At 46.3% G+C, this 21,799-nt stretch overlaps 2 protein-coding genes across 2 annotated transcripts in view; both read left to right on the top strand.

Annotated features, from left to right (window-relative positions):
- ST3GAL4 (ST3 beta-galactoside alpha-2,3-sialyltransferase 4) overlaps window positions 1-21,799 on the top strand; it is a 1,214,471-nt gene that overhangs the window by 1,117,672 nt on the left and 75,000 nt on the right. The window lies entirely within an intron of this gene.
- Window positions 1-21,799, top strand: part of BARX2 (BARX homeobox 2) — a 29,405-nt gene that overhangs the window by 2,849 nt on the left and 4,757 nt on the right. Inside the window, exon 2 of the mRNA XM_050323066.1 lies at window positions 21,267-21,558. Within this exon, the coding sequence (XP_050179023.1) occupies window positions 21,267-21,558 (292 nt within the window). The remainder of the gene's footprint in view (window positions 1-21,266; window positions 21,559-21,799) is intronic.

The following is a 21,799-nucleotide window of genomic DNA, read 5'->3' on the forward strand; positions in this document are numbered from 1 at the left end:
CAAACAAACACAAAAAATAACCCAAAGACACACACACAGAGAAAATAAACAAAAAAAACCCCCAAACCTCTTGGGGACTGAAGGCTGCAGAAATACAACACTGTGGCATTTAACTCACTGCCTGCCTTTGCTCTGCCTCTGGAGTTAATCAGGAGTGAGTGAGCACTCAGTCTCTTCAAGATCTAAAAATATTTAGTCTAACCCAAGCCTAAACCACAGAAATTTTACCTGACTGTGAGGTGAGCTGGGACCTGGCAGGGTTTGAGGCAGTGACGAGTAACAAGTTTCTGCAGCCGAACCCCTTTCCGGCAGCTTTTTGTCAAGGGTTTTGTGGCTGTTTTTGTGGGCTAAAGAGTTAATATTTCTTTCACCTTGGGTGAAGCCAGGGAAGGCTGATCTGCCTTTCTGATTTATTTGGAGCTGAAAGATAGAAATGGTGGTGCGTGTGCAGCCTGTGTGTCCAACAGCTGACCCCGCTGAGTGACGGGAGATCGGAAAACTTCGGTGACCCGGCGGAAAATGGGACTTCTTTGGCCAGGAGGAAATGCTGGATATTTAAGGAGTGCAGCTGAACTGGGACAAAACAGATTGGCCAAGGAGAGGGAGAAAGGAGGGAGTGGAAGGAGCGTTTGGGGCTTTTCCTGGGCATGGTGAGGTTGAAGATTGACAGTTTAGCCAAGGAAGGAGCAATCAGGGGCTCTGATGCAAAGCCATCGATGTCACTGGGGAGATTCCCAATGCAGGGAGCCTGGAATAACCCCCAACCCAAATTTGTCTTTGGAAATAAAACCTTTTCCCTCTGAAAGGGCTCCATCATTAGATTCAAATTTGGTGTTTGAACATGAATTGTGGTGTTTATTGAGCAAATAAACAAGGCTGTACTCACACCAAATCTGTAACAAAATGCTGGTCTGGGTTCAGAGCCATTAACAAAATTTAAAATAAATATTAGAAATATTTTTGGATGGTGGGTAATACTGCTATGACTTGTGACTTTTTGGGTTGTGAGGACTGAGGGAAAATGCAATTTTGTTTCACGGTATTTATATTTTTATTGGCTTTTGATATTCTGTCATAGCTAATTAATTTGTATAAGTAATGACACAGTGTTAATATGCTTGGTTTGTTACACTGATTGCTGAAGGTTGAGCAGACTCCTGTAAAAATCACTTTTCAAATTGTCTTTACATAATTTTTCAATTTTGCATTTTAAAATATCTGCTGTAGAGTGAGTCTGTTCCACTCTGGTTTGTCTCCTGTGTTTTTTATGATCTTGGATAAGCCACACATTCCAAAGCCAGTTGCCTTAATTGTAATTTTGTGGATGATAAGGAATTCAGGGACATTGTCAGCATGTGATGCTACGAGGTGAAACTGGAAATGCTCTTTATTTATCAAAGGCACTAAAATAGTTTAAAAATGAAATCCAAGGTGGTGGTGGCTGAGATGTGGAGGGGAATTGTGTGAGATCCTTGGTCAGAGTGGAATTTGTGACACTGTGTATTAACAATCAACAATATTGCTCTTGGAGGGTGTTTTTTAAGCTCTCCAAATGAATTATGTCTGCATTACAAAGCATTGCATTGCCCTCAGTCACAGACTCTGCTGTTATTTCAGCAAACTCTGTTGTACAAATTATTCATTGTCTGCTGGGTGTTCATTTGTACCAGGCCCTATTCCAGAGCTCATAAAAAAAACCCCTAAATTTGAATGCATCTTAGTGGTTTATAATTTAAATCCTAATCAGCATCAGTGTAATTTATGTCTGTCCTAAGCCAAGGTTTTTCCTGGTGCCTGTCTCAGATGGGGCTGTGCTGGTTTCTCTTTAATTACTAGACCTGAACACCACCTTGGAAGGCACAAATATATCAGTATATTCCGAGAGAATTAGCTACTGAACATAAAAATATTGACCCCTGTGGAAAGGGAGTTGTGTCCAAGGGGATTCTGCTCCAGGTACATTTAAAAGCACCACAACTCCAGGAAGTGGAACCTTCATTTTCTCCCCTTGTTTATATAGTTTTGGAAATCTTCTACTCTTCTTGCTGTGCAACGAGCTGCCTTTAAAGAACACCAATAATTATTATCATTTGCTTTCCTTGAAATCATTATTGGGATTTTTGGCACTGTGGATTTTTTTGTTTGGGGTTTTTTTGGAGGCTGAGACGTTGCTGAGAGTTCGTGCGATCGGGGTGTCGATGCGGGCAGGTTGTCTGGAATTGTTCAAAACTTGGATCCTTCACTTCCAGTTCCATGTTTGCCTAGTGCTGTTTTATATTAGGATGATATTAGGAACTGCTTTTTTTTTTTTTTTTTAGCTATCATTTTCCTTGTGTCCATGGTATTTTCCAGATTAAACTGAGTGATTCCCGCCAGGGCCCGCAGGGAGTCATCGCTTGGGAGATGAAGTGGCTGATGTTTCTGCTTCCTCACTCAGCCTTTTTAGGGAACCACAGTGAGAGAGCAGATTTATTGTGTCTTGAAACAGCTCAGTTTTTATGAGTGACCTCACAAGATTCTCTTCCAAAAGGCTTTGATTTAGGGGAGGTTTGGGTTTGCTCTGGAATGTTATTTTCCACCTGGAATCTTGAGCTGGTGGGGTTGGATTGTTGGCCCCCAATACACAGTGGCATCCCAGTCAATACTACAAGGTGTTGGAAAGAGTTTTGCTCTTGCCCTGTGTGAAGTGAGACCTAAATATGTGCCATGATGACTCATGAATCCATGGAAAATCTGTATCCTGAAATGTTGAGGGAAGCAGGTCAAAATGAGTGTTTTTATACAGGAGTGATGGGGCAGACTTAAATTGCAAAGCTGGAAGTGTCTCTGCTGCAGGGCTGCCTGGGGTTTTTGCTCATTATTTGTGCAGACATATGAGGAAAAACAAGGTATTTTGAAAACTGCCTGCATTTATTTGGTTTAGCTTGCAAAGGTCTGTATAATTCTGTAGCTGACAGCAAAAAGTAATGGCAAAATGAGAAGGAAATCTGTTAATCCTGGGAAATACAAAGTGCTGCTTGTGTGGATGTCTGGGATTCAGCATTGGTGAAGCTGGTGAGTATTTTTAATAAATGTGAGAGAGTTCAGAGATGAGTGCTCCTTGAAAACTCAGAAAAGTCAGGATTTGCTGTCAGGAAAATGCCCATCTGAGGAACAAATGGAACAAGTGTATGGGGGGAAGGGGGATTCCTCTGGGACTGCTGCAGATTGGGCACAAAATGGAATTTTAAAGAGCTCAAGTTTTTGCAGGGTGGCTGCCGTGGTTTTTGCATGTTTTGATGCCTTTAGCTGAAAACATAGGTCAGAGGTACCCAAAAGTGGCTTATGGGGGAGAATAATGGGCTGGGTGATGATAAATAGATACCTGGAGAGGTGTCTGCTAATTTTCTCTGTTGGATTATATCCAATATCAGAGGTGGTATTTCAGAAGCAAAACCAGATCAGAGTAGGAAAACTGAGCAGGGAAATCTGGCTCTGAAGAGGTTTCAATGCTAAATATTAAAAAAATTGGAATCAGGACTGACTTTTGCTGTCTGTACCTCAGTACTCTTAAAAGAGAATATAACAATGAATAAAAGAAATCAGTGAAAGGCAAAGCCACAGAGAACAAAACAAAGATCACAGCCCAGTGATTGCAATAAAACCTCCTGGGGCAAATAATCAGCGCTGTGGTTGTGGTTGGGCACGAACTGCATTGTGGAGAAACGTTCTAATAGGGGGTGTTAATGAACGTGGGATTCCACTGAGAAAATTGACACCTACACCTCATTTTCTAAAGCCTCTGGAGCACAGCTTGAATCCATCTGCTCAGCCAGGGAGGTTTGAACAGGGAGGGTTTCTAAAAGGTGCCCTCAGTTTGGCCACTGCTCGTGGAGATGTACAATGCAGATCAGTGCCTTTAGTATTATTTTGATGATTTTAACTCAACTTGCTGCTGTAAAACGAAGGAAAAGGCAGTCTTATCCAGCAGAACCAGTGACCTCCAGCATTGCTGGGTGTGAAAAAGGGCAAAAATCCTCGCTGGGGGAGGTGGGGAAGGAATTGAGACTGTTCAGAGCGTTGTGTGAAGCTGCCGGTCCTCCCCAGGCTCAGGGAGCAGATCAATCCGAGCAGTAGCTAAGGAGACCTGTTGTTTTTCCTTCTGTTTACTTGTGCTGAGCAGCACATTTGTGTTCCACGGGGAAGGACAGCTCCCTGGATCCACCCCCAGAGAGGCTTTGCTGCTGATAGGGCTGCTGTGAGCGGGTTTGGGAGATGGAGGGGAATCTCTGCCTTTTAACTCTCACTTCCACGCTCTTGGTTTGGGTTCGTAGGGAAGGAAGTTTTGCCCTGAACTGCACCAATGGATGGCAGAGCTGATCCTTGGGAACTGATCTTCCCATCAGGAACTCATCTCTCCAGGCACTTGCTCAGTGCTCTCACTAGACTTGTTTCTAAATTGTCTAAATTATCTTCTAAAGGCTGAAACAAAACTTGCCTTTTTATGAGACATTTGCAAAGCAATGAAGTTTACTTTTGGTATTGCTAAATTGTCTTTATTTTTATTTGTGAGTATATGGTCTTTTTGTCAGAGCAACAACCTTTCAATGACCTTAAAAATGTGTTTGGATGTGCTTGTTCAGGTCTTATCTTGTAAATTCTTTGACAAGCCAGTGGTTTTTATTCGTGTAGTTGATTCTCTGACTCCAACAGGACTGCTCATGCAGAGAAGGGCTTGAACTGGATTTATAGTTGCCCTGTATCTTGGATCATCTCGCTACTCATTTTGTGGATTTCCTCCAAGATTTCACCTCACAGGGGTTGAATTTCATCTGAATTCAATTTTAACAGACATCTTGAGAACTAATGTTGAAGTAACAAGTAGTTTGGAGTGTACAGGTACCTATTGCCACATCTTGTGTAGAGCTGCCTACGTTGATCCATTAAAAGCCAGAACACTCTTGTGTAAGCACAGAGGGTTGAAGCCTTAATAAAAGCATCTCCTTTTCTTTCAGAAGACAGAGAAGTGTGTGTGATGCTTAAGCAGGGTATTCTGTGGCAGATTAGCTTGTCATCGTTACAGCAAAATTAGCAGTGGGAAACATCTTCTTCCATGTCGTGCTCAACGTGATCCCTCTTGTGGAAGGCCCAGTGCTCTGGGTGGGGTTTATTCCTGGGGCTCAAAGAGGAAAAAGATGAAAAGTCCCCCTGAAATAGAAACCAGTAACGTAACCACTGAGACAGTGAAGTGATTTTCGTTGTGACCACAAAACATTCGTGTGAGTTTTGAACACGTTTCGCTTCGCCCTTCTGCCTGTTTTGTTCCAACCCTCCCCCTGCCAGCTTTGCTAACGGTTTGTTTTGTTCCTGTGCTGACTGAAGGCTGCAGGAGCTGATTTTTGGAGGCTGCTGTGACAGTAGAGGACGGTGCCACTTTGGGGCTCCCTGTGCTCTTTGCTTCCCTCGAGCAGAGCTGCTTTAGGTGGTGCACACAGGCGAGTTCTCCACTGAGGGACAGGAGGCTGTGCCAGAAGCTAAAAGGGTTCGTTTCACCTTGTTGCAATAAATTACAGGGCAATCATAAATGATAGGAAGGAGCTTGATGAAGTGGGTGAGGAACAATTGATGGATTATTTTAGTTAAAATTACTTAGAGCCCAGTCCAACTCCCACTGAAGGCAATTAAATCACGCCTGGATCGGGGCCAAAATGAGTCAAATTCAATTATGCCTTGACTGTAAACATTTGAAAGCACGTTACTATAAGGTAGTTCAGCACTTAGATTACATTCAAACAAAAGCATTTCTGAAACCCCAACTGATTTTGTTGTATTTATACAGCTCTGATGAAACCCTTTTTCTGGGGGCTGAGGCTCAGGGACCTCTTTGAGTGGTGCCTGATCCCCACAGCACCTGTCTGTGGTGGAGACACGGCACAGAAATTGGTGCTGGGGATGGATTCCTGTCCCTCACAGACTCGCTGGGGGAGTGATTTCATCACAAGAGGCAGCAAAGATGACTGAAAGGAGCTTGTAGAAATCCTGGTGCTGTTTCATCTAATTGTCAGGATTTAGGGAGCTTACTTGTGTAAGTATCAGCTCATAAATTAATGGAACTCTCACACCAGCTAATCTCAAAGCTCTACTGCTCATGGGTATTCATCTGTGTCTCAGCTGAGCAAAGCACAGCATCCAAAATACTAGTTACAAAGAAAGAACCTACATGATAAAAAATGTAATTATAAATAATTCAGTTGTCAAGTTCAACCACATATGGCGGTGTTTTCATAAAATTGGGCAGATTATCTTTTAAACTGCGATTCACCAGCCTCACTAAAGACAATTTATGTATTTTTTAATAAGTTCAGGATTGATCCTTTTTGTTCTGTCCTCAGAATTTCTCTCCCTGTTCCTTTCCCAGCCGGGCCAAGGCTCCGAGTTGCAGGTTTAGGATTTCCTGGCTGGCATTTGTCTGCTGGGGTGTTGGCTCCACATCCTGAGTGCCATCCCACCAAAACCTTGGGATATGGGAGGCTGTGTGGACAGCAGGGAATAGCTGTTCCCTGGGCTCATTCCCATCTCCAAGAGAACTAAATTCATCCCCACAGACGGACGAGCTCCCAGTCCATGCCAAGCTCTTCTGGAGGGTTGGGATCAGTCTGGTTTCGTTTCTGCCTTTGTAGCAGTTGTGTTAAAATGATCGGTTTTTTTCTGAATAAATTTGAAATCAGGCTAATTTTGCCTAATTTTGAATGGCCTCATCAGGGGGAATTACTTACCCAGTTGGTAAAGACTGTAATGTAAAGCAGCAGATATGAATGTGGGTGCCACAAACCCTGTGGCTTTACTGGCTTGCCCAGGAACTGGTTCTCCAACAGGAAAGAAGCCACTCCGTGTCTGGATAGTTATATTTGTGTCCTTAAGAGAAATTTCTGAATTTTACAATTAAAGTCTTCCAAACCCTTAATTTAAGTATCTCCCACATGACAGTCCAACAGTGCTTGCTGTGGTAATTCAGAGGAGAATTTATACACCACCCACACGTGTTAAAATGAAAGATAGGCCTGATGCTGGTTTTAATGACAGGACATCTCTCTGGCTCTGTGAGAGGTCTTTGTGGGGGATGGAAGTGCTGGACGTTTGCAGAGCAGTGAGAGGACAGAAAATGGGACACAGTGGGAATTCAAAAGCTCAGTTTGGCTGCTGGCCCAGCTGCCACAGCAGTGCTGGGGTGTCTTAGAGCTATACCTGGCTTTTAGTCTGGAAAACTCAGCTAGGTAAATTATTTCCTTTCCTTTTTTTTTTTTTTTTTTTTTTTTTTTGCTGTTTTTGTAGGCATTTGGGTTTTTTTTAATTATTTTTTTTTAAATCCTTTTCTCTTTTCTGTGCCTTTCTATTAATAGCAGGATCAATTAATAGCTTCCACTGACACATTCTAAAGAGCTTGCAACTATGAAATAGCAATTTGTCCTTTGGAGAAGAGGAAAAGTGATACCCATCCAGCAGCTTGAATCAGGAGAAAGGGACAGAACCATGATAAACATTGGTACAGGATTTCCATGGCACATTCTCAGCTCAGAAAAGATACTGCCCATTTTCCTCCCTGTCAGTGAACAAAAACACCCCCAGTGAGACACTTCGACAGCAGTGGGTGACTGTGGCTTTAATATGCTTGAAAAAGCTGATTTCTGTGATCCATGCCTTATTCCTCCCTTCTCAATATTAAGATCAGTCATGTTTCAACTTGTAAAACTGCACTAAAGTGGGGTGACAGCTCTTTAAAGCCCGAGCTTTGCTGTTCCCTGCTTCCAGATGCTGCCCAGCATGGCCTTGGCATGAGGGGTTTGACTCCTTAACTCCCCAGTGAGATCCAGTTTGGTGTTGCCTTTCACAAACCAAACGCACTCATAATGCTCTTCCCTGCTGTATTTGTCACCTGCAAAGTGAAAATGGTAAATTGTGGGATAGACAATCCTTTTGGCAGCCGAATGAACACTTTCATTCACCGCAGCGCCTTGACGGCGACTTCACTGGAAGAAAAGCATCTCCCTCAGGAGAATCACCTTGGGAAAACTCCCAGTATTTCCTAGGAAGCAGAGCTGCTGCTGAATTTCTGAGTACCTCTGGTGTGGTTTTTGGGGTGTCCTGTGCAGTTGGACTCTATGACCCTCGTGGGTCCCTTTTAACTCAGGATATTGTGTGATTTTGACTCCTTGCTGAGCGTTTGCTGGGGTGTATCCCACTTGCCTGTGAGACATTCACCGAGTATTTCTTACACATGGAGTAAGTTATGATGGAATTGCTGCTGCCACCCAAAGCTGCTTTGTTAATCAACTGAAAAATCCCCCCAGAACTTAAGTGTTCATTTCCAGTACCTGGTGCATGGTTTTAGTGTAACTTAACATGTGGTGGACTCTTAATCCGTCTTCTCAAAATGTTTGTTTTCCCCAAAGCCAATCACGGCTCATTTGCCTCCAGTAATTGATACCAACCTTGGAAATATTTGTCCAGTTGTCAACAAACTCAGCTGAAGTGTTTGACAAATTACTGGGGCCAGTTTTCACACTGGGAGAAAATTCAAGTACACACCTTATCCAGTTTCTCTCTGCAAGAATTGCCTTTGTTCAGTTGTCTCGCTCGTTGCAGCTCTCAGTAAATAGTGGGGCTTTGGTATTTTCATGCTGCACGTGATGGCAAAACACTGCTTTTCTCAGCACCTCTTGATTCCCCTCCTGTCCCCATTTATTTACTCCTTGAAGTCAACAGAAGTTTTGGGTGTGTAGGAGAAGAAAAGGAATTGCATCAGACTGCCAATGTATCAGCATTTTCTGCTGAGCACTCATTTACTGGCAGCCTGGGACACGCCGTGGGTACCTGGCTGGAGCTGGGATTCTGCAGAGCCCATGGAAGAGCTGGGAGCTTTGCAGGTGCTTTGCCCATCCCTGCTTGGTTTTGTCCTTGACTTAACAAATGCCGTGGAGCTGTTACACGCTCATGGAATTCCTCATCCTTCCCATTTTTGAAAGAAAAGAAGCGTTCCATGCCACACTTGTGCCAAAATCCTTGGCTGAGAAATGCCAGAGAAGCCCAAAGTGATGTGGGCAGTGGGGACTGTGTATGCTTAACATGAGGATTAATTAAGCACAAAGGAAATGCTGCAGCTTATTCCCAGCACGGTGAAGGCCGTAGGAGGGAAGAGACTTCCCCACAAATCACATGAAAGAAGTGTTAAGACAAAACTGGTTTTATTGCTTTGTAGGGGTTTCAACCCATTCATCACCAATTTTGGTGCATCCTTTGACTCTTTACTGGATTTTTACACTCTGTCCAAGCCCTGTGGGGTTTTTTTGCTCTTTCCCTGCCTTCCTCCCCTCGAGCTTCCTCTCCCTCAGCACGAGCTGCGCCTGAGAACGTTTGAGTTCAGGCCGAACTTTCGAACCCGTGACGTGGAGCCGGTTTGGAATTAGGCAGAACCAGTTTGCCCATCCCTCACTGGAAAAGGGTTAAGCCTCTAAACTACTGAGAGCCAGGGCAGGGAATTATGAAAGGAGCCCCTGTTTTATAAGCATTTGTGCTGCCAGTGCTTGACTGGCCGTAATAAGCGGGTTGTGCGGTGATTAATGGCTGTGCTGTACACGCCGACGATGGATGATGTGTCTCGTTGGAGGAACCATTTATTTTTGTTCAGGCTCCTCACCCAAGCAGTGCTGGAAACAGGGATGTTAAAGTCTCGGTGGGAGTGTGGTTTTGTTCCCAACAATTGCATGAAAGGTGACCCACGGAGAGGAGAAAATAATGAATACGATGCCATTTTCTTGCCTCTCTTTAATGTGTGCAAAGACAACTCACATAATTATTTTTTTTTTTTTATGTGGGATTTTTCTTTTCCTTTTGAGATTCTTGTTTTGCTCCCTCCAAACCGGGGGCGAGTAGGAATGTGTTGACATTCTGAAACTTTATAAATTTCGAAGGGGCAAACTACTCAAATGCCTAAATTCCATTAGTCTTTGTTTTCTTCTTGCATTTTCAATAAAGACTAAAATAAGTTGAAATCTTTGGGTATTTTGAGCCAATTCTTGTGTTGGATCATAAGTTCCTGATCTTACTTTAGTTTCAGCTGCACTTTTCTCCCCACTATGTCACTGTGTAGATGTAAAGGAGGTGGTGGTGGAGTGTTTGTGGTGGTTGGAACGCGCAGAGCAGACATGGAACTCATCTTGTTATTAACAAACCATACATCTGTATCTGTATGGATTCAACATTGCATCCATCTAACCTTGAGATACTGTCATTTCTGTAATATGGCTTAAGGAAAGGAGGAAAAGGATTTAAAAAGCACTTTTTAATTAATTTAGGAAAATCTAGTTCAAGACAGCGAAACGAGTTGAAGAGTCCAAGAAAACCTTTCTCAGGTTCTACATAAACGGAAAATCCTTCCCAGCAGATCTCCTGGGATGGAACCAGAGCCAGCTGTGGGCATGGCATCAATACTTCGACATGAGGAGGATGTTTACGAAAAAGGTCAAATTGACACCGTTTTTTTTTCATCTGTGCTTCACCAAACCTGAATTAAAGGCTCTCAGAATTTGAAAGATCCCTCAAAACTATCACACCATGGCTGAGCAAAGCAAACCCATCCAGGGAGATGGGGCACAAGTGTTGGTTCTTTTGCATCATAGAGCAGTAAATGCCAGTAATTGCCTAAATTCTCTGGACAGCTTAATATTACAGGTGGGGTACAGCCCCTCTTTCCAAACTTAATAAAAATACTGGGAATGTGCAGATTCTGCCTGCCAGAGTTTCAATCCAGCAGCGCCCCAGAAGAGCCTGGGAATGGTGATATTTGGGAAACACACAAAAAATATTCCCTGCAGACCCATTTAGAGCAGCAGCATCACGTTAAAATTGGCAGCCACAGCTGATCTTGGGCAGAATATTTTTCTTGGGTCGGGAGAACTTTCGAAAATTGAGTTGAAAAAGAGCTATTTTGGTCTGAAAAAACCACGCGCTGCGTCTGTGCCTGGTGTTGGAGGGGTTCCCGTGGAAACATCCAGGGTTGCACAAGAATAGGACACAGGCCTGGCTTCCAAATTAGCATATATATTAATGGCACATTAAGGGATTTCGTAATCCTGTGACACAAAGGAGAGTTCTCAACACGGGGCTCACGCAATCTATTCACGGGCAGCGTCTTCAGCGAGATAAAAACACCCCCTGCCCCCCTCCTGGCTGCTCCTGGAGTCCTTCCCAGCCTCTACAAAGTGCTTTGCTGGGTGTTATCTCCCTCATTTTGCACGTGGGGAGAAGAGAAATCCAGTGGGATTCAGGAATTTTGGCTGAGATGGAACATTAAGGCAGTGGCAGGGTCGGAAACGCCGTGCCCAGTGTCCACTTTCCCCAAAATCTACACCAAGTGAGCAAAACTTTGTTCTTTTGGTGCTTTATTGGACAGGGTAAAGTTGGTGGGAAGGTGACAATATTCCCATCAGCCTGGGGCTGTTTCTAGTGCCAGTGGGAGCTGCACAGCCACCCACCTGTGGAGGGAAGAAAGGGCTGCATTGTTTTTTTGCCTGTTGACTTCTCTGATTGGTATTTAAATGAGATTATGGAGGCCCAACACACCTGTGGAACACGGTGACTCTGCATTCCACAGTGACAGGGCCATGGGGATTTGGAGGGAAATAGATGTGCTGATGGGTGAGAACCCTCCAAATCTCAGACTGAGGGAGGGGTTCCCACCTGGATCCCCAAATCAGGCTGTTCTATGGCATTGTCTGCAGTTCTAGATCGGAGCTGTCAGGAACAGTTGTGCTTCTAACATTTCTACCCACAATGGCATTAATTCACAGTTAAAGCTGGCAGAATTTGGGCACTGTTGAAACCTAATTCCATCCCTTATGATTAATTAGGGCCTGTCTCCACCCGAAGTTTAATCTTTATTTGTCTGGAGATGTGAAAACATTGTCTCCTTGGCTGACTTCCTATCAGAACAGAAAAAAGCCTGCAGGCTGATGTTGGACATGAGTGGGGGCTTGTATTTGGAGCTTGTATTGGGAATCCCAGAGTGGTTTGAGTTGGAAGGGGCCCTAAAGCTTATCCAGTCCTACCCCCTGCCATGGGCAGGGACACCTCCCACTATCCCAGGTTGCTCCAAGCGCCATCCAACCTGACCTTGGACACTTCCAGGGATGGGGCAGCCACAGCTTCTCTGGGCAGGAGGAGTTCAGGACACCTAGAGCTCACCAACTGGAATTTCTGGCTCATCCTTCTATCAGAGCTGTGCTAACTGGGAGAACTTTGTCACTGCTTTGCTGACACATAGGTGGTTTCACACCTCCAAAGCACTTTGCAGCTCCGAGATTGACATTTTTCTCATAGAACTGCTGGTTCTGGGTGTGTCCTTTCGGGGACTGCCCATCCTTGGTACATTTTCCCAGCCTGCTTTTTGAGATTGGATGAATTTCAGGAAGAGTCAAACTTGCTTTGGATGAATTTCAGGAAGAGTCAAACTTGCTTTGTGTCTCAGCTGAAAATGCCCCAAACGCCACCGACACTGAAATGAATGGGCTGGGCTTTGACTGCTGCAAATCAGGCTGGAACAGGCAGAGCACCCTGACTTAGGGTGGGCTGAAGTGCTGTTTGGAGTCCTCTTGGTCCATATGGAACAGCTACGGCTGCAGGTGGGGGGTGAATCCGTGGCTGAGGGGTCTTGCAACATCTCCAGCTCGTGGCTGACTGCATATAATATAAACAGACCTCAAGTCAAGGAAGCTGCTTTGGGAATGAAGTTGCCAGCACTGGTTTTTATGTTCCAGAATAGTTGGTAGAAAGGTTTCTACAAACTGGAAATTGAGTTGTGTTTTTGCCTCCACCCAAAAGTGAAAGCTTAGCTGTCCTTTTTGGGTTAAGGTTGAATCCAGGGGGTGACACGGGCGTGCTGTTACTTGATGTGAAGGGAGTAAAAATAGCCATGCCCTGTGCTGGTGGAAGCTGTGACATAGTCTTTGTCGACTTATTCAACCAAAGAGATCAGGTTTGAAGGAAATGCTATTCCAAGGTGCTCCAGATTCTGATAATGGGGCTTCAGCTTCCTGGAATAACTCCGTGGTGTGCATTATGCTCAGCTTTGTTCCCTGTCTCTCCTCCTTGCCCAGCCACAAGAGCTGGGTTAAGATCACTGATCTAATTGGCAGGCTGTGAACAAAACCTGCTCGTGTATCATTTACATCCTTCTAAATTGCATTGTTTGTGCAGCTGCTCGGCCAAATCGGCCACTGGGTTTATTTTCGTCCGTGGAGGAAACAGAGATGAGTTTTCTCTCTGCTGGGGCAGATGCAAGATCAAAGAATCATACAGGCAGCTCAGAGACACCAACCCCTCTGCTAAATGTGTCCTGATGGGGGCAAGATTATTAATAAAGCAACCCTTGAGATGATAAGCCACAGTTACAAGAGGCAGAGGCTTTGCCAAGATGTGACAGGTCCCTTTCAGGTTGACAGTGGGACTTGCTGAAGTCTCCCTTTCATTTCAGCCAGGAGGAAAAGAGGGGGTTGTCTGATTAAAACACTGATCTACTATTCTCCTGAGAAGAAAAAAAAAAGGCATTTTCCAAAAGATCCATCAGGCAAAATTTACACAGTGTGGTGCTGGGAAACAATTGCACTCTCTTCCTTCCCACGTGTCACTCAGCGGAGTGTTTTAGGGCTCGGAGCAGGAAGAGGTGGTGATATTTATGGGCAGCTCTCTGCTGGAGCTCACACAAGGGTGGGCTTGAGAAACCTGAAGAGTGCTTTTGTGTGCACAGACAGTCAGCTGGCCGGGGCTGGTGTTTGCTTATGGATGTTGTGATAATAATTAACAGAGCAGGAAGTGAGGGGCTGATTGATTTACGCGCTCGTGGCGTCGTGCCTTTGAACTTGGACAGAAACTGTGAAATCCTGAGAGGAGGCAGATTTATTTCTCAGATGTGTGAGGATGTAAGAAGGGCCACAATGTGTGAGCCCAAAGTCCATATAGACTCAGAGCTTGGGTGGTGGCCAGGCAAGGGATGCTCAGGGAGCCCCAGAAAGCACCGAACGTGACTCGCCCTTCCATTAAACTCCACCCTCTCAGTTCTGATGAGCTGTTTCTCCATCCGAGCCCAAATCTCGCTCCTTGACCAGTGACGCCATCTGGACAGAGGATTGGATTTGGCCTCCTGCATTGCCCCCATGTCTGGGGATGTCTGTCACCAGGGAACACGGGCACTGTAAGCTGAGACACCCTGAGAGTTGTGTCATCTCAGCGCTCTGTTCCTCCCCCACCCCGGGAGCCAAGACCAGCCTCCCTGTAAATCCACTCTGTCATCCTTTGGCTGCTCTGCTCGCTCAGTCTGGGTCCAGCTGGTGATGAGCCCCAGAGCTGAGCCTTATCCTTGGTGATGGAGGGGACTCTTGGCTGAAGTGCTTTGACAGGACTCAGTCCACCAGAAGGAGCTCCAGGCTGGGATCGGTTAATGGGGCCCAAGTGTCCCTTGGTACAGATTTGGTGGCTCCTGGCCCAGGAACTCCCCTGAGTGCTGTCATTGTGGGCATGTGCTGGTGGTTGAGTCTTAGAACTCCCTCAGAGTCCCACCAGTGAGGGTCTGGAATGGAGTTTCACTTCCAAACCCACCACCCCTTGGGAGCTGTTCCCAGCTCTGATGGCCTTGGGCCCAGACATCCCAAGAGGAGTTTATTAGGGCAGATTTGCTTGTGGTCAGTGCACCTCCTTTCTCACTGAGTAGGATTTGAAGGAATCATCAGCTAAAGATGAGGAATCCCAGGCAGGTTCCCTTTGTGAATCCTCAGACAAAAAGAGCAGGACCTCTCTGAGCCACCTCAGGTGGGCTGGAGGGTGTGGTTTGAGTCAAAGAGGGCTCCCACCCAAAAGGCAGGTTGTCATTTGAGTACCTGGAGCAGAATAATTCAGAATAGAGCAGTGGTGTGTGTTCTAATTCATTCTCCACTGATGAAACCACACTTGCTGCAAAGGATTTCTCGAGTACTGGCCAAATAGATTATTTAAATACTTCTTTAAAACAAAATAAATCTTCTTTATGTACACAGTTGTTCAAGACTAATTACTTACTGTGTGAACAGGGCCTTAAACATATGAAAAAAAACCCCTATATGAATATCAAATACCATTATTAAGTCAGGATAATTACCTTTCTGGTTGGTTTTTGTGGAGGCCTGTGGCACACACACCTCACACCCTCCAAATTTAGTCATTACTGTTATGATGTGGAAGTTGATACATTGCTGATGGGGACAGGCTTGAAGAGGAAAACCTGGATCTCACAGCTCCAAGGCCTGAGGAGATGTCATCTGTGGCTTTGAAACTGGGCTGAACTCAAGCACAGCTCCAAGTGCTCCAGAGCCTGGGGAAGGGCAGCAGGAGCTGTGTCCAGCTCCATCATCCCTGGGGAGCTGTTCTGGAAGCTGCATGGGGAGAGATGCTTTGGGGGAAGAGCACCTTTCAATTTAATGTTTGCAGATTTCAGTGGTTTTGTTTGAAACCCAGCGAGCTGAAAACCTACTCCCTCAAAAAACTGCTTGAAGAGAGAAGGGATTGTTCTCTTGGGGAAGGTAAAACAGGACTCCTGGATGAGCCCCAGTTTTCTCCCACCTGAAAAGCTGATGTCAAAATGTACCATTTGATCAGATGCCTCTTTTTGTTCTGCCACTCCCACTTGGCTCCTACAGAAGGTGCAGGCTCTGAAGAAGTGGCCTTCAGTCACAATGCCTGCAGGAAGGATCATTTTATCTGGACTAAAATTACCTGCACTGATTTCCTTTTTTTTTTGTTGTTGGTTTCTGTGTTCCTCCTGTGGACACACACAGGTGAAATCCTGGCTGCACAGAAGCCCAGGTGCTACCCAGCAGACTTCTTGCTGATTTGCATTTAATTTTTGCAAGACTCGTGGTCCTTGTCAGGCTAAAAGGGTTCACTGCAGTGAAAACAGAAGATGGTGTGAACTGTACCTGCAGTCTCTCTGGTTGAGGAGCAATTAAACTTTCCCCCAAGGAACCTCCCTGATGCTATTTCGGAGCCCCAGCAGCTCCTGTTCGTGTTCCAGCTCTGCACTTAAGATTCGTGACATGATTCCCATGGAAATTGTGTCTCTGTGCATTTGGACTGAGTCTGGAGACTATTTTTGGAAGCTTTCAGAATGTCCCAGAAGTGCCCTTCACCTCTGCTCCTGTGTAAAGACTTTGGCTCCAGCTTAGCTATAACTGTTTTCACGGGTAACCAAAGAAAAAGAGAACAAGAAGGAAAAGAAACAAACCCAAAGACAATTCTTCTTTCCCAAAACAGGGTTAACTCTCAGGGACTGAGTTCTGAGTGCTGGAGAAGAGGAATGGCAATAAAGACCATTTTCAAGCACTCCCAGTTGCAAGATTCCTATTTAATATGTAATAATCACAGAAAAAATCTGATTATAGTAGTTGAGAAATTGGCACCTGTAAAGGCTCTGAGGATCTCCTGCAGGTTTTCCAGCTATTCCAACATTCAAAGAGGTGTAGGAAGTGCAAAAGAGTATCTGAGGGTTGTTTCTGGACTGTCCCAGCTCCCTGCTCAGCTCTGGTGCTATAATCCAAGCTTTGGGGGATCTGTGGAGGAAAAAGGAGATGTAACACCCTCCCCACTAAAGAAACTGTGCGTGGTTCAACCAATTCTCAACACGTCCCTGCTTCCTTTGCTTTCTTTGCTTCACTCAGGGCTTGCTCCTCCCTGTCAGGAGGCTGCCTGCTCCTTCAGCAAAATGCAGCTCTTTGCTAAGTGAACTCAACTCCTTCTTGGTTTCCTTTTGTTTTGACACTCAGGAGATGATGGATTTATAGACCTTCCTGAGTCGTAAGTTCATTTTCTTTTATTATTTACCTTTCAGCGCAGCCCATTCTGACGGAGATTTCATTCTGCCTCCGAGCAGGGCTGACCTGCCAAGAGGAGCTGATCCATAAATCTTTCCTTCCTTTTGCTTTCTTTCTTTCCAAAGCAGCATTAGCCGAGTTTGCCTGGGAGGAAAACTGTTCTGCCATCGCCGGCAGTCAAACAGTGCAACTAATTAGTGCTTTCCCTTTTCCCTTCCCTTTAGTCTGTGTCTGCTGGGGTTGAAATTAAGCCAGGAGGAGGAGGAGGAGGAGGAGGGAGGGGAAAAGAAGGGGAGAAGATTTGTTTGAAGCATTTGTTTTTAGTTAAAACTTCTGCAAGGTGATTGGTGTAGTGGTGGCGATACACATGCTGTGTCGTATCTAGTTCAGAAGAAATTTAAAGAAAGCAGGTGATTGGAGATGGCTTCAGGTTGGTCATCTGGTCTAACACCTGCCTGGTGTTGCTGCTGAACAGCAAAACAAGCGAGAAAAAAAAAGTAATCTTTGGATACATTAAATCCCAATATTCTTACAGGAGAAATCTTTTTCATATAATGAGGAAACAGAGTCCAGGGTTCTGCCAGACCCGTGTGGTTTGAGTGAGTCAGTTTGTTTCAAGGTGGTGTGTCAGTGCTTGGTGTACATCTACTATTCACTGTCCAGGGGCTGCCAACACAGATAAATTTAAGTAGCAAAGCAAAATGTTTTCAGAGGGTAGAAAACACTCTGCAGGTCCAATGTCCTTCTCGTTTTTAGCTCTTGGTTGGTTCAAGCAGCAGAGTGGCCAGTTGTTGACTTTATGGAATGTTCAAGAGCTTTCTTGCTGCTTGGAACTGAGACTATTCAAATCCTTGAGAAAGAACTCCAGGAAAAATTCCATTGTACTGGGGGTCTCTTGATTGTTTTTGATGCAAACAATAACCCACAGGCAGTGTCTTTCTTGGGTAGCAAAATCCCTCATTTTCTGGCTTTTGTTGGGAAGCTTTTTGGTTTTCATGTGCAAAAGGCCAGTGGGGCAGGCTTGGAAAAGGTGCTCAGACAACATTGAAACAACAACAGCTGGAACTGCTGGGAAAGGCAGGGATGGAAAGGAAAGAACCCTTCACTTCCATTCATCCCACCCTGGGAGACAGAGCATGTCCCAACAGTGCCGAGCAGACAAGAGCTCCTTGCCAGCATTTAATTTGTTGAAGATTAGGGAATTATTCCATTCTTACAATGCCATGTCAGTCTGGAAATACCTTTGAACTCTGGGGGATGTGCAGTTTAGATCCAGCCTCAGATCTGGCAGCGTTTGGCAGCCGAGGCTTTATCAGGGTGAGAACTGCATGGATGGTTTAAGGGCAGTCATGTTCATGGAGACAACGGGCTGGCTCAACTTCAGTGGCCTCTGAACTGGGGGATAACTTGATCTAGAGCAGGACATTGAACTTTGGGATCTAAAAGCTGGCCTGTGCAAAGCAGGGGTCAGGTAGCTCTGGTTTGCTCTCTCTGCAAGGAGAGTTGGCTGCTAAAGCATTGCCCCCTTTCTGACCTGGAGCTTTCCCCTCCCCAAAACATCTGCAGCCTTGAACCCCCATCTTTCTCTAGATGCCATCCTTACCCCATGCCCCAAGCAGGCTGTGCCCTCCTCAGGCTGAGGGCAGAACGCTGAGCTTGGCTAAGCTGGGCTGAGCCTCAGCAGGTGACTTCATTATTTACGATGGTTTCTAAGAGCACTGTCACAACTCTTGGTGTCAGGCTGTAGGCAAAGGCTTCTCTTAGGGGCACAGATGATAAACAAATACATGACACTCGGTGTCAGCAGCCTCCCAGATCTGCTCCCCACCTGGAGCTCGAAGCAGCTCAGCAGTTACGAGCCACGACTCGCGCCCGAGTCGCGCGGCGGTTTCGGGAGGGCTGCAAATAAATTTGTGCCCTGACGTGGGCACCAAAAATAAGCCTGTGCTGAGCCTTTCTGAGCCTTGGGCCAGGGCACAGCTGCTGCTGCTGAACGTTTGGGAAAGTGAATCCCCTCATTCAGGTGCTCAGCTCTTGAAAACACGGACCTGAGCAAGCCCAGTGTCATCTACTGCTCTGATAACAGAGCATGTTGTACCCTGCAAAGTCCTTGCTGCTGACTGGGCAAGGAGGAAGGCAGTTCTTTTCATCCTCATCCTACTGGTTATCAGAGAAACAGTCTGAAGAGACTTTTCTCTTTGGTGAAGGCAGAGCATAAGCTCTGGGACTACTGTAACTATCCTCCCCTCTCTCCAAGCAGTCCCATGTGCTGCTGCCACTGCTTGCAGGAAAGCAAATATCCCTGGTAGCTCTGATGTCAAATAGCTTTTGCTGACCTCCCTTGAAGAAAGTTCCTTGTAAAAATCCTTTTGTCCAGGGTTTTCAGTCACTTGGAGCCTTACAGGGCTTTCTGAGCTCTGGTGATTTATTACTCCTTGGTAATTTTGTGTTTTATGCAGAGCTCTGCTGGAAATACCTGGGTGAAAGTATCAATTAACCAGTGCCAAAAGCCACCCATGAGCAAGGACAGGAATGGGACAGGCTGTAGGATAAGGCTTGGAGGATGAACCTGTAGAGGAACAGGAACTCTGTGATGGGCAGGTTTGAACCAGGACCCCATAAGAGCAGGATAAGGGAGTGTAGTAAGGCTGGATCCACTCCTTCATGGAGTAAAGGAAGGGTCTCTGAACAGCCCCAGAGGTTGTAAATCAAGGCAGAGTTCCTGCCAGGTCCCTCAGTGATGCTGTAGATCAGCACAGTTCCACAGGAGGAAAAGGCAGGTAAAGATTTACACAAGCTAAAGGTTGGCTGGGCAATTCTGATCTCATCTCTCAAGTACTTCCTTAGTGGTTTAATGGGAGACTTTCAATTCAGTGGAAACATTTTGAGTTTTGGCACTGCAGAGATGTGGAGGAGAAAGGATGATTTAACTTGCAGTCTGTCTAAACCCCATAGTCATGGTTGTGCTCACATCCCAATCCTTTGGGATTCACAGAGCTTTGGCAACAGTTTCCCAAACTTGCTTTGTGAGTGGCTGGATTTTGCACAGCTTGCCATGGTTGTGGAGAGCAGCAATGATCAACACTCTGTGGGATTCTTTGATGCCCCCTGAGCACCACAGCTTTCCTGGGACCTGGTTTCTGGGATCACAGCCCTTTACTCAGGGAGGAGAGTAAGGAATACAGGTCACCAGCAGGCCAGGCTGGCAACTCCTCTGTTCCACAGCGAGGAGTTACTCACCACAACAGACTCATGAGGTCTGCAGATCATTATTTTCATGACTGGTGATTCATGGTGAGGGTTTCCCAATCAGGCCTGCTGGTGTAACATGTTCCTTTCCACAGCACCGTTTATCTACAGATCTCCGAATACTTTATGTACATTAAACTTTAATCCATGTTTTACCACCAGTGGAGTAGGTGAGGAGGATCATTTCCACCTGGCAAATGAGTGCAAGAAAGTGGCTTGCCCAAGACTCTGCAGGTTGCTTGCAAAGTCGTGATCTGACAGTGAGTGTTTGTTTCCCGTACGTGGCCCGATTTCCCTGCCCAGATTTTAAGGGAACATTTGATTTCCTGGGGCTAAGGCTGAGCAGGAATCAGCTACAGCTGTAAATCAGAAGGCCTGCTGTGAATCAGAACTTCCTCTGGTGCTTGGGAATGTTTGGATTTGTCATCCCAGAACGGCCCTGACCTGAAAGGATTGGAGCAGAACTGGTTTGTTTATGGGGCTGGTATCAACTGGCTGGTGTAAGCTGTGGAGTTAAGAGTCAGTGAAGAACTTTTGGGATCTATTTATTCTCATCTTCCTATATGGTCAGTGGGGTCAGTGTGGACAATGGAGGCTGCATTCCTGTGATGCAGGGAATGGGCTGTGACTTGAACTGTGTTGTCTCTTGGCTGGAAGGGGAGATGAGGTGACTGTCTCAAGTGAACCCTGTCCTGGTGTCCACAGGAAAGCAAAGTTGGGAACTGAATGGGGACAGATTTCAACATTTGCTTGAAGTTTGATCTCTTGTGGTGATTAGGCATGACTTCAGTGGGATGTGTTAATACAGCCCCTACAAAGAGAAAAACCAGCCAGTGGAAGGGCAATCCTTCCTTCCCTGGGTGACCTGGTAAGACCCCCAGCCCAAGGAAAGCTGTGCAGCTTGGGAGAATCACAGAGCAGGTGAGGTTGGAAGGGACCTCTGGAGATCACCCAGTCCAAGCCCCCTGCCCAGGCAAGGGTGAGCCAGAGCAGGTGACACAGGAACTCATCCACGTGGGAAGGAACAGGCCAGAGAAGGGAACTGAGCTGCTTGTGGTCACTTGGGGATGGTCCCGTGCAGGGCTGAGGGTTGGACTCCATGATCCCGAGCTGACCTCTCTCCCCCTCTGCCTCCCTCCCTGCCAGGCTCCCCCTCTCTGCGGGCGTATCCCCTCATCTCCGTCATCACCAGGCAGCCCTCCGTGGTGCCCCACCTGCTCCCAGCTGCCACCAGCTCCAGGGTGCTGCCAGCCCAGCCCTCCCCTGGGGGCTCAGAGCCTGTGCCCAGCGAGGCCCAGGGCAGCAGCGAGTCGGAGGCAGAGCAGCCCACGCCCAGGATAAAGAAGCCGCGCCGCAGTAGGACCATCTTCACCGAGATCCAGCTCATGGGCCTGGAGAAGAAATTCCAGAAGCAGAAGTATCTCTCTACCCCCGACAGGTAGGTCAGTGGCTCCCCAGCAGGATCAGGGAGGAGCAGAAGGGCTGCTCCAGCCCTGCTCAGCTGTCCCCACGCTGAACACCCCCTGCTGCCTTCTGGCTCCACAGAGAGGTCTCTCCACTGGCCAAGGCCGTGGGCAGACCACAAAATCATAGAATCTCCTGTGCTGGGAGGGACCCACAGAGATCATCAGCCCAACTCCTGGTCCTGCACAGACACCCCAACAATCCCACCCTGTGCT

This window comes from Myiozetetes cayanensis, unplaced genomic scaffold (assembly GCF_022539395.1).
Source record: "Myiozetetes cayanensis isolate MyiCay16 unplaced genomic scaffold, myiCay2020 scf29, whole genome shotgun sequence".
Classification (NCBI taxonomy): Eukaryota; Metazoa; Chordata; class Aves; order Passeriformes; family Tyrannidae; genus Myiozetetes; species Myiozetetes cayanensis.